Below are 16812 nucleotides of genomic sequence, written 5' to 3'. Positions count from 1 at the left end.
GCCAAACGGCCGAAGCCCAGCGGTGCCGCCGCGCCCCTCCTCGGTTTTTGCCTCCGATGAGGTCCTTCTCGGCCTCCGCTTAATGCAATTTTTATATCACCGTGATCACCATTCTTTTCTCTACAGGTTGATCGGAGCCGAATCACCAAAACACGAACTTCACCGGAGAGCCGCCGCACCCGAGAGCACCGTCGCCGGTAAGCTTCAGTTTTTCGTAATTTTTTGGCCCCCCGAGGGCCCTAGAGTTGTTTAATCGCAAGTATCGATGCAAGTGTGGCCGAATTCGGTCGGAAACGGCTGAAAATGGCCAAACCGAGGTGAATCGCCGCCGCAAGCGGCGGCGCCGTTGCTGGAGTACGGCGGATCCGCCGTGCCGGAAATGCGATATTGGCCGAAAGGGGCCCTGGGCCTAATTTGGGATTTTTTGGAACAAGTGCAGGTACTAGTAGTGCGTTTCAGTTCCCCAGAAAAAATTAAGGAAAAATTAGGGATAGCCTGTAGGCACACTGTGAAGCCGTGTTCAGACCCCGAAACGTGTAAGGACCCCTCACCCTATCTCCTATCACGGTATTAAAGTTCAATAAATGATAAAACGATATTTCATGAATCAACGAATGTGTGAAATTGCTTAAGGTCGCTAATGGAGCCCGAGTCTAGTGTGTTTGTCGGTTAACTGTTACTTGGCCTGTTTTACAGTTTTAAATGCAATATGAGGTTTGATGTTTTTCATTTTATAGTTTCGTGTGCATATTTTACTGTTTTACTGATTATGGATTGAACGACTGGGATATTGATGCTGTATGTTATCTGTTTGGCATAAATTACCGTTTTGCTTGTTTGTATGTGGATTGATAATGCTGACTGAGGGAAAGGAGAATGAAAGATTATGTAAATGGGTAATTGTATAATGTGGTCAGCCTGACTAGATATCCTGAGAGATGGTGGACGGACCGGGTCCGTAGGGAACCTTACCGGGATTGTGGTCTCCCATACCGGACGGGGTATGGAGATCTTATGTGTTTTGGCGCTCATACCGGACGGGGTATGGGGACGGCCCTGGAATATGATTTCAAGTGTTAAAGGTTAACGGGTAGCGGGACCCTATGGATCCCCACGGATACTAGTGGGCTGGTAAATAAGGAAAATATGTTGTGTAACGATTGAATTACGAAAGGCTTGATAAGTATTACGTTATACAATCTATATATGATTTCATGATGATGATGATGTTATTGCTTTCGTATATTGTCTTATGAATTTCACCGAGATAAGTGAATGGTAAAGGTTTTATTATTGATAAAAGGTTTTGTTGTAAATTATGCTCCATTGGTCTTTTTGTGTTTTCTACCCACCTTTACCTCCGTGACGGTGAGATATCGTGATGTCTTTACTGAGCTAGTGTAGCTCATTCCTTATTTAATCATTTCAGATCAGGAAGACATTGTTCCCGAGCCGGTTCCGCAGGAGGACGACGAAGGGAACGCCTAAAGACTCCATAGTCATATTTGTAGCTTTTACTTTCAAGTTTCTCCGTTAGGTAGTTTGATCTTTTATATTGTGAGCACGTTTTTGGTTTTAGTGTAAGGGATGTTAATCGAATTTTTGACTTCGCTTCCGCATTTGATATTTTTAATATACATTCCATTTTAAATTTCCGGGGCTGTTACAATTTTCCTCATACATATGCTTATATACATAGATATACTGTGTTTTTATGGCAACTAAAATAACACTTTTAATTGTAAGGTACATAAAATATTGACATGCAATAATTTAAAGGACTGCCTTTAAATATCGTCAATTCCCAATAATATTATAGTAGTTCTTTTATCACATGTTACTATGTTGTTCCTTTTTTTTTTTAATAAGCAATATTAGAAATACAATGAATTAGGAGATTAAATATTAAACTATAAGAGAAAATAATTGCATAATATAAATATAGGAATTAAATACATAACAATGAGTAGTAAATAATAAATGAATGATATCATTTTGTCGACCCCGTCTCCGCACTGATGGTATTATAAAATAAATTTGTAACTTATTCTTATAAGAAATAGTATAATCTTTTTGTATATTTGACATAAATTGAGAGTTGTTTTATGAGAATATATTTTTATTTTAAATAATATTTAAATTAAATATATTTTATTATTAGATCAAATATCATATTAGAGCGCAAATACATACATGTTGACATTATTGCACTGTAATAAATAAGAGAAGCCATAAAGATAGATAAAATTATAAAAGAAAAATTACAACTAGAGGATTTTGATAATGGAATTTGTAAATTCTTATATTCACTTTTTGTGTAAAATCAGCTATTGATTTTTGTAAATTATTATGGAAACATATTCAATATCAAGTATACAACAAATTAACTCATTGAACGGCAGAGATCAGGACAACCACTTACCCACATCAAAGAAACACTAAAAAGAAAGTGGAAGACAAACCATTGACTAGAGTGCAAAATCTACTTAACATATTGAAATGTTCTTTTGATAGTTGTATTAAAGATCAATTTTGATGGATATTATAGTTCTCCAATTATTTATTTTAATAATTATTTTATCACACTAAAAAGTATAATTCACTATAAATGTAAGATTAAAGTAGGTGATTATGCTAAATTATAGTTTGCTATTATTTATTTGTATAAGAAATTATTAGATTAGCTATTATTATTCTTTTTCTTTTTCTTATTAAGAAAGGACCAGTATCCATTTGAGTAGAACAGTTTTTATAATATATTTTTGTAAAAAAAAAAATTTTATAGATTTTTTTTTCTAATTAACAATTGAATTACCTTCCTTGAACATTATCTCTATATCCATAGAATAGAAAAGTGCCTCAAAATATTTGACATCACAAATGAGTTTAAGAGTTAAGACATTAATGTAGATAATATTTGGAGAATTTCCTTATGATAATTATATAATCACATAAATTAAACTAAAAAGAAAAATATAATTTTTTTTTTTGAAGATAAACAATGTATAGACGAGATTAAAAGGAGCAACTCCAATGGCTAATGCTTGTGAATTATACCCTTTGTGAATTAGTAAGGGCTGGCTTATAGATATCATCTTCTATATATCTATGCAGGAAGGCTTTTTAAGGTCCTTTTTCTCTTAACGGGAAGCAAAATTTTTCGAAAGTGCACAAACAAAACGGTGTCGTTTTGCGTGTGTCCAGTAGAGAAATAAAAAAAAGCCTAAATGCTTCTCTCATGCAACGTACGTATCGCTGCATGCCACACCCTTTGACTTAATAGTTTTATACTACAATAAATTACTCTCTTGAATTTCTTTCCTTTTATTTTCTGTATTTCTCCCGAATTATTTAATTTCTTTATTAATTTTTAACAAACATGGTTTTAATATATTTTCGTTAATAATATTATAAAACTAATTCTTTTCCTTAAAATAATATAAAACTCTATTTATTTTCCAAGTATGGCTGTCTAATTTATATCTGCATTTTCTCTAACTGCGATGAATAAAAGAAAGAGATAAAAGGGAGAACAATGTGTTCTTGTTGCGTATGACATGGGGAGAAAATGTGGAAACCGAGGCTTCAAACCGTAAGAAGGACGACGCTGGTGCTGGCCGCTGCTAATTTGGTGGTGTTCATAGTCGGCACCGCTCTCCTCGTTGTTTCATCCTCAGGTTGTGACCTTATAAACCTTTTCCCAATCGGAGCTGTTTCCTTCGCTGCCGCCGTTAAGATCGCCACCATGATCAAGACCGGCATTGCGCAGCTCGTTATCGCTGAAGCCATCACCGATTCTCCGTTGCAGACCGAAGTCGTTGACGCCGCTCTCCGCCACCATAGACGGGTATTTTAACCTCCCTATTCTGGATAGTTGTAATGTGTTTTATGTTATATCATACGTACGTCTGCTTTGAATCTACTGCACTTGATTTCTACATCTCTAATGGGGTTTCTTTTCCATTTCTTAATGAACAGATGAGATACAAGACATGGGTTTGTTGGAGCCGGTTTGGATTTCTAGTTACAGCTCTGCAATTTTTGGGGGCCGCTTACCTTATGTTCCATGTTGTTGAAAATGTTTCCCGTGATGGATTGCCCAGGGACTGTTTGTTAGGTAAAATGACATATTAACTTTAATTTTCTGCCCTTTTCATATTAAGCTTTCCTTTCTTACTCTTTTTTTTTTTGGTATTATTTGAGTCTTAAGTTTTGGATACTTTTACTTCTCCCCTAAATATTGAAATCATATTATGATTGTTTCTTTTTATAATATGATCTAGTGATCGATACTGAATTATCTTGAGCATAAAGCAGTAACCAGAATTCTGTCTCTGGCCTTCGTTTGCTCGTATAATTGGTGTTGACATGTTGTAATATTAAATATCCTTTTGTGTGCATCCTTTGGACAAGGAAAGGAAAACAAACAGTTTGCATCATGCATAAATGATTACTTGCTGCTCATTTTCTTGTTACTTTTGTTGTCTATTCTGTTTTGCTCAGGATTAGGCAATCTTTACGTTTAACTATGGCCAATAGCAGTAGGTTTGCTGCAGAACCAATGGGTTCTAGACCTAGTTTTTATATGTCCGCTGTAGGACATTTCAAACAGGACTAGAATGATGCCTGTTCTCGTACTAGGAATGCAGGTGTTGAGTATTCTGTTTAGGGCAGATGTAAATCTAGATATAAGCTCTACTTCCATTGTGATATATATCTCACAAATATGTTTTATTCTGGCTGAAAGTAGCCTTGAGCTTTTTCTGTTGCTGGTCAAATTAAAAATAAATAACTAGCCCTTAACTTGAATTGAGGTGGAGGACTTATTGAATGTACGTCTATTGGCTGCAAAGCCTAGAGCCAAACTGTAAAGGTTTAGCCTTTAGAATTAATGTTTTCAGTTTTCTTCTAAGAAATTGTATCTCTCCCTTTCTCTCTATCTGATTGATCTATTCTAATTTCTCATTTGATCACATGGTTGTCAATATATGTGATGCAGGAATTTCAAATGGTAGCAGATGGAAGGCAAAATTGCTGCCTTTGTTAATGTTCATGGTCTGTTTTGTTGCAGTAGTGCAATGTTTTACAGGCTCTGATGTTCTAAGGTGGAGATCTTTTTATGCAACTGAAGATGATGTATGGAAAGCTCACTATCATGAAGTATTTGATCATGGCATTCGGGAGGCTTTATGCTGTCTGGGACGCATCCAATACTTGTGTGTCTTTCTGCATTTTTGGTTATTATAAGTTATTCATTGATGTTTGTTTGCAATTTTCAGAGAATTTATTTTTCCAGGAGTGTGGCTGAGGAAGATGAAGTGTACTCAGTAGCACGATTATTGGGTGATCTAGTTGCTTATCGTGCAACAGGCACTGGTCATTTAGAACTTTTAGCAGGTCAGTACTGAAAATTCTGTCACATATCATCATCAGTTGCATGTCTCTGCTTCTTGTATTTCTTCAAAACTACATGATTGAAGCTAGTATGTATGTCTTCTTTAATCTGTTACGATTTCTCCAAAAAACATTCACAACAAGGGTATATGAGAAGAGCAAATTTTTTGAGTTGGCTAGTGTTGGAGTTGGATGCCTCTTATATGTATTAGATTCTTGAGATATATGTAGCTTAGTTTTGTAGTACTCAATAAGTGGTGGTTTGAATTCTGAAGACCATAATAGAGAGAACGTGGCACATGGTATAAGGAACATTACTTTAAGCTTCCTTTTTAGGTGTTATATTTTCTTCAACTCAAGGATAAATAGGTGAAAGATATATTCAGATTTAGAAGGCACTAAATTTCTTCTTTTATCTAATATCATTTCTCCAAAAGATATTTACAATTGCAGTACGTACGTCTTCTTTTAATTGATATGATTTCTCCAATTATTGGAGTATATAAAAGGGAATTTCTCCGATTATCATTTGCTGTAGGTCCAAACTGCATCATGAGATAGCAAAGAGGAGGTACTACTATTCCTCTGACTCTATACCCTTGGGGCAAAGGAGATAGCAAGTGGTGGTGATAATTCTGTTATTGTGGTTGTTGCTAATCCATATGATTCTGGATTAATTTATCTTTTTTTTTTGGTCTTTTCAACCCTTATTTTGCTGTGTTACATCATTTGAATATACCTTTTGTTCTGGCTGTTGTGGGGGTTACTGAGAATAAAGTTGTTTGTTTGCTATTTCACTAAATATCAAATAAGAGAAATCTAGTTCTTGAAAACATAAACATTCAACTACTGTGTCACAGATAAAAAAGTTGGGTGTTTCTAGGTTCTTTCTATAAGCCTCATTAGCATCAGGATGATGAAAATGTAACTATCATTTAGTTGATTTTTTGGGAAGAAAGTTTTTCTCATTACAAAAAGCTCCTATCTCCTTTATGGGGAGAATTCTCCTTTTGGTCTTGTCTTTCACTTGCTAGTCCAATTGTCATTAATTTATGACAAGTAACTCTTTCTTGATTTCATGCTAGAAATTTCTGTACTTTCAGTGATGTTATAAACTGTATTATTCAGGTTTAGCTTTGCTGCAGAGGAATAACCGACCCACCACATCCTATGAAGGGTTTATAGAGGCACCTGAAGAACACCTAGTGGGGGCTGCTACCTTCCACAAATTTGCGGAAGCTGCCTACACGGTATTCTTATAGACCATTTTGTTTGACTATTTTTTCTTGAGATTAAAAGAGTATAAGTTAACAGTCGCCAAATCATTGCTGTCCACATCCAGAAACCCAAAAACCAAAATGTCTAAATTGTTCCCCAAATCGTCTTCATCTAGCACAAGATACACAGTCAAAAAATAAGTGAAACCAAGAACTCTTAATGAGATAAGGCAACTAATGGTAGAACTACAATTATCCTACAATGTAGAGAAATGAAGAGAAAGTATGATGGAAGGGAATAGAAGACTAGATAGATAGAGGGAAATAGAGGATAAAGGTAAAGACTTTAAAGAAAGAATAGAAGAATATTAAGTAGACATAAAGAACAAGAGACAGAAGGACATCTTGGATTTCAAGGATCAAATCACTAACTCAAACAAAACATTGGTAATCGGAAATAGTTTATCAAATAACTGAGTTAGGGTATCCAATTCGTAGACACTTAAATAAAATAAAAATAGGAATTCTTACGTGTAACTAAGAATTTTAGAAACTAGGAAAATAAGCTAACTAATTGGAATACCCTATAATAGAGTATTTAAATAGGGAATAAAAACTTATACAATTCATAAACCTATCGATTAGTAGTTTCTAAATAAGCTAAATATCTTAATATTTGTTGGAAATTTTGTAATTAGTGTACAAATTCTTAAGGTTTATATATCAATTTAGTTTCTAATAGTATCTCTGTAATTAATAGGGAACAATGGATGGGAGAATTTATAGGATTTTTGGTGTAATTAGTTGTCTTTCGTATAAGATCTCCTCATACTATAAGTAAGACCGTAGAAGGTGTGAATATAGAATCAGAGAAAATTAAAATCAAATATTTATTTCTCTATTTTCCTCTCGACAACGTGGTATTAGAGCTGAACTTTTTTTTTTGACTAAACTCTAAAAAGTTATTGCCATAGCCATCACAACATTAATAAACCTCCAGTATGTCAGAAATTTTGATTGCTCACTCCTTGCCACCACATAATATTAACCAAACCCATAATCCTTGAGTTTCCTCTAACTCTGGAACTCATCCAATCCAAATTACTAACATTAGTCTTAACGGTGATAATTTTTTACGTTGACTATAGTCAGTTTGGATTTACATAGAGGAAGAGGAAAATTGGTTGCCTTACAGGTGCTACTTTGGAACCAGCCAGTGCGAATCCATCGCATGCACCTGGGAGATATAAAATTCCATAGTTATGGCATAGATTTTGAATTCTATAGAGGGGGATGTTAATTCTAATTACATATGCTACACTACTGCCAAAGAACTACCGAATAATGTTACCCAAATGCACTCTGATTTGAGTAACCAATCTCAAGTGTATGAACTCACTTTGAGGCTTGGTGATATTTCTCAAGATAATGAACCAATCATAAAATATTTCAATTCTTTAAAGCGTGTTTGGCAGTACTTAGACTTTCAAGCCGCTTACCACATGATCCAAAAATATTACCAGCATTGTGTTCATTTTCTTTTCCATTAGTCTAATTGGAAGACTTAATGTTCATTCTTAAATCAGATAATTCTTCACCTGACTTGGTTCCTCACCACCCTTCCTTGCCACTTCCAGGAACAACTAGACTGATGGCCAAAATGGTCACAAAGCGGAGCATGGGTAAACCAAGCTCAACTAATGAAAGAAAGATTGGGGTAGACAGGGATTAGAGAATTGAAAAGACTCAACAATTAATTATGATAGGTCAAATAAGGGGAAGAAGAGAAAGAAAGGAGGAGCATCAATTGTTGCAGTATGTTAAATAAAATTATTTCTTACTTTGTGCAGGATCCTAACAATCCAAACAAAAAGGTGGTAATTAGATAAGGATCCTAACAATCCAACCAAAAGGTGGTAGTTACATAATGCATGTCAACATCGAAACTAAACGTAATATGTTTCTAAGAGATGAAATTAGGGGCTTTCTCCAGCCAGGTGGTGCATAATTTGTGAAAGATTAGATAGGTGGGCTGAGGGATTTACCAACAAATGGAGTGGTGAGAAGGGTGGTAATACTTGTATTGAGAGCAGGGTAGAGCTTGAAGATAGTGTCCTGGACGAATGTCCTTTATCTTGTGTTTTCCAATACAAGGGGAATAGATGGAACTAGGTGTTCACAGGTGATCCACTCACCAATATCCTAGCCATTCAGATTATGAAGGAGAGGAACAGGAGGAAAAAGGCACACTGAATCTCATCTTCAATAATGCTCTAACATATCATATGTCCTAGCAGTTTCAAACATCAGGTTCTATGTGAAGTGACTGTAAAACTCTATACTGGCCCTTTTAGTTCATTCATTGCATCATATTCTACCTTTATATATTTCAGAAGAAGAAACTAGACCCTTCAGTCCTGTAACGGAAATAAAGGTTTCAAGCCTTATACTTAATTGACTGCTTTTATCCAACAGAGTTGGAAACTGCTGAAGGTGATGCTTTCGAGATGTTCAAGGAATTCCATGATATGGGACAATTTTTCGTTCACATTATTGCTACTTTCTTGATCCTTGTTCTTAAAGTGGAGGGAGTGGTCAAGCTAAAGTGTTAATAGTAGATTGAGCAAGGTGATGCTTGCTGTTGTTGGGGATGCATAACAACTTTTGTGGAGGTGTCAAAGCCTTGATGTTTTTGTCATTAATAATTTTTTTGATGTATGATTTCTATCAAGAATGATTAAATTTGTATTTTTTTGAATCTCACAACCCTATATATACAAATTTTCTATAATAAAAAAGGAAATAAACCATTAATTACATTAATTATATATTGTGTATTTTACTCTAATACTTTTTAATACAATTATAAATTTTCTTTAATACTCCATTTCAAGCTGGGTACTAGATATTGTTCATCTTCAGCTTGCCAATGATAGACTAGAATGCTAAATTACTCAGATTTTTAGTCAATATATCTACAAGTTTTGAACTAGTCGGCATGTATGGGATATATATTAAATCACTGTCTAGTTTTTCTTTGATGAAATGTCTGTTAACTTTAGTATGTTTGGTCTTGTCATATTGTACCAGATTATAGGTAATGCTTATGGTTGGTTTGTTATCACAATATAGGCCCATGCAGTTTCCCACTTGATTTTCAAATATCCTACCGTGAGTCTTTGTTTGGAATTCTAGTTCTGCATTTGATTTTGTAATTATATTTTACTTTTTACTCCTTGTAACTAGGTTAACCCCAAGAAAAGTGCAGTAACCCATGGTAGATCTTTAGTCTACTACTGACTCAGCATAGTTTGCATTCGTATAGGCTTCTAAAAGCAACCTAGTCATTATTTATAAACATGATCCTTTTCCTGGATGACCTTTTTAGGTAATGCATCACTTTGTAGATTTTCTGTAAATGTACTTATTTAGAATTATGCAATAACTTATAATACTTACTGCATAGACAATGTCTACTCTTGTGCGTGATAGATTTATCAGTCTTCCAACTAATATATGATAAATCTCCTTATTTTTTGATGTATCATTATTTACCAGTCCTAGTTTATGATTGAGACCTATAAGAGTACTAGTTAGCGTAGATGCTAGTTTGTCCTTATCTCTTAGCAGGCCATGAATACATTTTTATTGGGAGATGAAGATTTCTAATTTTGAACGGACAACTTCAATTTTCAGAAAGTACTTCAATTTAGAACTTCTTGGTTTCAAATACTCTAGACAGATGTTACTTGAGCATCATTTTCTCTTTTTCATCATCTCCTGTTATGATAATGTCATCGACATATATTAGGAGAGCAGTAACTTCTCCTGTCTCATAATGTTTGATAAGTAGAGTGATCTCCTTGAGACTGCTTGTACCCTTAACCCATCATTACCTTTGTAAATATACCAAATCATGCTCTAGTTAATCTTTAAGTCTATAGAATGCTGTCTTCAAATTACGAACTTCATATGGTCCAACCTCTTTTTCAATCCTAGTGGGATCTCCGTACAGATTTCTTTATGCAGATCCCTATGTAGGAATGCATTTTTCACATCGAACTATTGCAATCACCTTTCAAAATGAGTAGCTAAGATAGTAAGATCTATTGGTGCGAATGTTTTTTGGTAATTTATCTCATAGTTCTAGATGTAGCTTTTTGCTAGAAATCTTGCTTTATACCTCTCAATTATCCAATCTACCTTGTTTTTTATTCTACACACCCACTTGAAACCCACATACTTCTTCGCTTTGAGCAAGTCTGCAACTCCCCATGTTTAGTTCTCTAGTGCCAATATTTCAACATTCATATAATTTTTCCATTTCTCACAGGATAATGCCTTAGGCACAGTGTAGGGTTAGATTCCGCATTCAACTCATAAGAAAATTTTTATGAGACTATAACATTTACCAAATGATACTAATTATGATATAAAATGAAGGGGATGTTTAGTGCATTTCCTAGTTCCTTTATAAATTGCAATGAGTATATTATCAAATGACACAAATTGTACTTTAGAATGTAACCTCTGATATATTTTAAAAGTTGTAGGACAAATAATGTGAAATAAAAGGTCACAAGAAGGATGTTACCAATTGGTGGTGCTGTGTGCCCTGGACAGAATCATCGCCTAGAGCAGCTGAGTTGAAGATGATGGCGCGGGTCTTAGCGACCTGGGCAGAGACGCGAACAACAAGAGGGGCTTTGGCTAGTTGTGTGCGTGGCTGAGGCGGCTGGGCTCATGGTTGTGGCAGGCTGGCTGGACAAGTGCTGTACAGGTGTAGGCATTAGGTTCTGGTAGTTGGCGGTTGAACGGTTCCTTCGGCTGCTTTTGGCCATTAGGTTCTGTTAAGTAGGTCCAGATATGATGGCTGGTTTGTGGTGGAGATCGCCAGTCTATTGTTGTCGTCAGCTAGGTTGTAATGGCCAGCAATGAAGATTGACCTCTTTTAGGATTTCTTATTTTTGCAATAAAGGCCTAATAAAGTTTATAAAAGAATCTTAAGATTTCTTAACCTACAACTCTGATACCATGTCAAGAATAGTTGAATGTGTATTTTATATATGTAAGTTTTCTAGAATTGAAAAGGAAATAGACCATTAATTACATTAATTATGTAGGGTGTATTTTACCATAATGTCCTTAAATCTGATTATATACTTTCCATAGGAGGGGTGGTCAATTAATATTTTGTAAATTTGATAGTAAAAAGACTTAAGATCATACTTCGTGATCTTATTACGTGGTCTTTCCTCCTATATTTGTGGGACAAATGGTCCTGGCATCAATTGGTGATTGAAAATTTCTCAATGAATTTCTTCAGCCTTGTTTTTCGTTATCATAAATGATGGCCATCCAGTTTTTTCAAGGTCTCTCTAGGGGGCTTAAGCATAGACATAGACTCTCTCTCTGTTTCTCTTTATCTTTATCATGGAAGCTTCTTTGTGTATCTTCTTTCTCTATTATTTTTATTCTAATAAGTGTGCATTGCTTGGATACTTCCAAAATAGGTTTGACCTTCCTCTCAACAACTGGCGGTTCTAGCCTTTTCAACTCTTTATGGTGCCATCACCTCCCCTCTGTTTTTGTTCTTCACAAGATCACTGATGAGAGATTGACCCTCTCTCTTGGCCTTTATGGTATTGGAATAGCTTATAGCCATGTTGCTCAATCCTGCACCTTACCATTTCCTTTGGAAGCTTACACTTGTCTCACCTGTCATCTTCATTTCTTCCTCTCAAATCTTTGAACAGAGATTCCTTCACTTTTAGAGTCACCAAATTGTGTTATAGACCATCTCCTGCGACCATGCTGGGTTCCAGAAGTAATAGAAGATCTTGAGAAGCCAAAGAAGATCCTTCGCAGATTAATGGGATTAGACTTTCTCTCCAGACCACTTTCTTCATTGTTGACAAAAATGTGACAACTGGTTCTCCCAAACTAAAGCAACATTCAGTACATGGAGGATTGTCAGTGAAAGAGGAAGATAAGTTGGATAGTCAACTCCCTATGCTGCCTCATGAAAAACTGCACTTTCTGGCTTGTTGGGCTTGGAAGAAAGGTCTATTAAGTGTTAACCTGCTTTGGCAGGTTTCAGCTGCTCATTTCCCTTCTCGAAGGCTGTAAGCTTTGGCATAGAAAGCTTGGTCATGTATCTTTAGGTTTATGCCTAGCACCAAGGCTCTTAAGGCCATTCCCAGGCGATTCTGAAATTTAGCTGGGAATCTTTCATAATACAGGGGCATGTCTGTATAGGGCAGAGATGTACTCTCTTTTTTGCCTCAAGGACTGCAGCTTCATTCTTTCTACGAGGAAGTGTTATGTTGGTCACCATCCTTGCTTTTCACACGGGCAGAACAACTACACAACTAACCTCTTCCATCTTGCCCTCGTCTCTTGGCTCCAAGATCATTTTTTGAATTCGTAATGCATATGTGTCATCTCTAACCAGCAAGTTTCTGTAAGGATCACCTGTTTACCTTCCTTCATGTTTAAATCATACATCTGACTGCTGGCTGACAGAAGCCTCCCCGAACATTCAGCCTCTGTTCCTTCAGCAACCAGCAGTCTCCTTGTTCCACCATCATTCTTGAGCCTCAACTTCAAGAAGCATCTTTAGCTTTTTCATTTCAATTTGTAAAGGATTAGAGAAGAAAAATACTGAATAATTCTTGTATCTTTATTGAAATAAAAGTCTCGATATGTATACATGTATGTGGATTCATTATGGTAACCAACATAAATTACCTTAATTATTTTCTTTCTAATTACGCTTATGTATTTGGAAAGATAATCATACTATTATGTATAGGGAATATTTTATAATATTTTAACACTTCTCCTCAAGTTGGGGTATAGATATTAATCATGCCCAATTTGTTTTGAAAATACTCAATCCGTATTCCATTCAAAGATTTTGTGAATACATGACCAAGTTGTTCTCATTTTTTCACATAACCAGTAAATATGAAGTTTTTCTGAATTTTCTCTCGAATGAAATGATAATCAACTTCGATATGTTTGGTTCTCTTATAATATATATGATTTGAGGCAATGTGAAGGGTGACTTGATTATCGTATCAGAATTTTACAGGAGATGCGGGCTTCAAACCCACTTCATCTAACAGATGATGTATCCATAAGGTTTCGTATATGGATTGGGAGATAACTCTATATTCGGACTCTGTGTTTGAGTGAGATACAACTATTTGTTTCTTACTTTTCTATTATACGAGATTCTCACAAATAAAAACACAATAGCTTATAGTAGACCTCCTATCAATCTTAGATTCAGCCCAATCAGTATCTATAAAACATTTAATGTGAGTATGTTAATGATTTCTAAACACTATGCCAAGTCCCATGACACCTTTTAAGTGACACAAAATCTATTTTAAAGTCTCATAATATTTGACTATAAGTGTTGATATAAACTGGTTAATAATACTGACAGGGTATACAATATTTGGACGAGTCATAATGAGTTAATTTAATTTCCCAACTAATCGCCTGTATTTCTCTAAATCATTAAGGGGATCATCATAATCTTTTGTAAGATATACACTTGGTACCATTGGTGTATTGCATGACTTAGCTCCCAACTTTCGTATTTTTTCAAGTAGATCAAGTACATATTTTTTCTGAGATAACAGAATCTCTTCATTTTTTTTTCTCACTTCAACTCCCAAAAAGTACTTTATCTATTCCAAGTTTTTGGTATTAAACTTGGTGTGCAAGAATGACTTGAGAGAAGATATTTCTGCACGGTCATTTCCTATAATCACAATATCATCAACATAAAAAATAAGAAGTATAATACCAGCTTTTGATTGTCTATAAAAGATTGAATGATCGCACTTACTCTTCTTCAATCCGAACTCACATACTACCTCACTAAATTTGCCAAATCACGCACGGAAACTCTGCTTTAGACAATATAAAGATTTTTTCAAATGATAGATTTTCTCGTACTTCCCATAACAATAAACCCAGGTAGTTGCTTCATATACTCTTCTTCTAAGACTATGAAAAAATGCATTTTTAACGTTTATCTAGTGTAAGGGCCAATCTCGGGAGGCTGCAATAGATATGAATAAACGGATAGAGGTAAGTTTGGCCACTGGAGATAATGTATCAGAATAGTACACTCCATAAGTTTGAGCATAGATTTTTGCTATTAGTCAAGCTTTAAGTTTCGCCACAGAGCTATCTGCATCCACTTTGACTGCAAATACCCATTTGCACCCTACATTATTTTTTCCTTTGAGTAAATCTAATAGATCCCAGGTATGATTATCATCAAGAGTATTTTCTCCTCAAGCATAAGCATTACGCCAATCAGGATGATTCAGAGCCTCCTTAATTGTCTTGAGTATAAAAGTTGAATATATAAAAACAACGAAAACATTAGAAGAAGGAGACGTTTACCTTTACAAAAATCAATGGATAGATCAAGATCCTGTGAGGCAGAATCAGATGACGACAAATGTGGTGGATGACATGTATCATTAGTTTGTTATCTTCTGGAATAAACATGAACAATCGGTAGTAGTACTTGGATCAGAGACACGCGAGCACTATTATCAACAAGCTCAAGTAGAGCTGGACGCACATCATTTAAAGGAATATTTTTATCTGTTTGCTCAGTAAAGGCACCTACTGTGAAATTATAAATGAACCACTCGTCGTCTGCCTCATAACTTGTAGACTTGGATGATGAGGAAAAAAACGATATATTTTTTTTAAAAAAACACATAAGTTGATACTAAATATTTATTGAGATTTTGAGAGTAGTACTTGTATCCTTTGTGGAGGTGAGAATATCTCAAAAATACACACATCAAGACTTTTAGGTCTAGTTTTGTCACACTAGTTCGCACATCTTGAACATAAGAGGTGTTACCAAATATTTTATATTGCACCAAAAATAAGATTTGTTTAGAAGAAGAAAATTATAAGGAACATTCTCATCAAACACTATAGATGACATATAATTAATTAAGAAATAAGTTGTGGAAACGACATTTGCCCAGAATTGCTTGGGGACTTGTGTTTGAAATAAGAGGGCTCAAGTTGCCTCAAGTAAATGCCTGTTTTTTCTCTCAGCGATCCTATTTTGAAATGGTGTATTAACACATTAGGATTGGTGAATGATCCCATGTTGAGTCATATAGTTCTGAAATGAATCTGACATATATTCCTTAACATTATCACTCCTCAATACGTGCACAAAAATTTTGAATTGTGTCTTGATTTCAATACAAAAAGTACAAAAGTGAGAAAATACTTACGAACGATTATTTATAAAATATATTCAAGTCATTCTAGAATAATTATCCACAAAGGTAACAAAATACTTAAAACCAGTTTCGGACGGAACAGGACATGAGCCCCAAACATCAAAATGATAAAACTCAAAAGTAGATTTTGCTCGTTTATTGATTCTTGAAGCTGATGGACTACGGTGATGTTTTGCAAACTGACATGACTCACAATCCAGTGGGGTTACATCATGGAATTGAGGACGTAACTTCTTAAACACAGATAGAAGGATGTTCCAATTGATAATGTGCTTTAAATAGAGAGATAACACTAGAACAGTAACTGATCGAGGTACCTAAGTATCAAGAATGTAAGGATCATCTCACATATTTTGTTTACCAATAATCTGTTTCGTCATAAGATCTTGAATAACATAGTGATTAGAAAAAAATGTAATGCAACAATTCAAATCTTTAGTGAGTTTACTCACAGAAATCAGATTGAATGCAAGTTTAGGTAAACTTAATGCAAATGATAAAATAATAGATGACGTTGGTTTTGTGGTCCCCGAATTCACAATATTATAGGTCAACCCATCAGTAACAGTTATAGGAAAATGTGGTTTGTATGGTCAAAACTTAAAAAAAATATTAGGATTATCTGTTATGTAATCTGTAATATCAGAATTAATCACCTATCTTTTTGAGGAGAAGATAAGATATTTTTTTTCTAATTTAGCAAGAGCATAAAATTGATTCAAAAATTTCTAATACTGAGTGAATTTAGTATACTCGTCAGCTTAAATCATAACAGTTTTATTAAAAGATGAGTTAGCAGTAGTAGCAACAATATTAGCGGTCTGTGTCATCCAATTGAGATTCTATAATTTTTTATAGTATTGCTTTATATGTCATTTTTCACAGTAGTAGTAACAGAT

The 16812-nt window shown here is 34.8% G+C and overlaps 1 protein-coding gene across 1 annotated transcript in view; it reads left to right on the top strand.

Annotated features, from left to right (window-relative positions):
* The first annotated feature begins 3483 nt into the window (after positions 1-3483).
* The window catches only part of LOC110807706 (lipase class 3 family protein), a 47551-nt gene continuing 34222 nt past the window's right edge, over positions 3484-16812 (top strand). The window contains exons 1-5 of the mRNA XM_088216327.1: positions 3484-3847; positions 3979-4117; positions 5000-5216; positions 5297-5397; positions 6523-6644. Of these exons, the coding sequence (XP_088072453.1) occupies positions 3569-3847; positions 3979-4117; positions 5000-5216; positions 5297-5397; positions 6523-6644 (858 nt within the window). The 5' untranslated portion in view covers positions 3484-3568. The remainder of the gene's footprint in view (positions 3848-3978; positions 4118-4999; positions 5217-5296; positions 5398-6522; positions 6645-16812) is intronic.

The sequence above is a fragment of the Carica papaya genome, chromosome 3 (assembly GCF_054855325.1).
Source record: "Carica papaya isolate Zhongbai chromosome 3, ASM5485532v1, whole genome shotgun sequence".
Lineage (NCBI taxonomy): Eukaryota > Viridiplantae > Streptophyta > Magnoliopsida > Brassicales > Caricaceae > Carica > Carica papaya.
The sequence above is the reverse complement of the archived record's forward strand: the minus strand, read 5'-3'. Positions and strand labels throughout refer to the sequence as shown.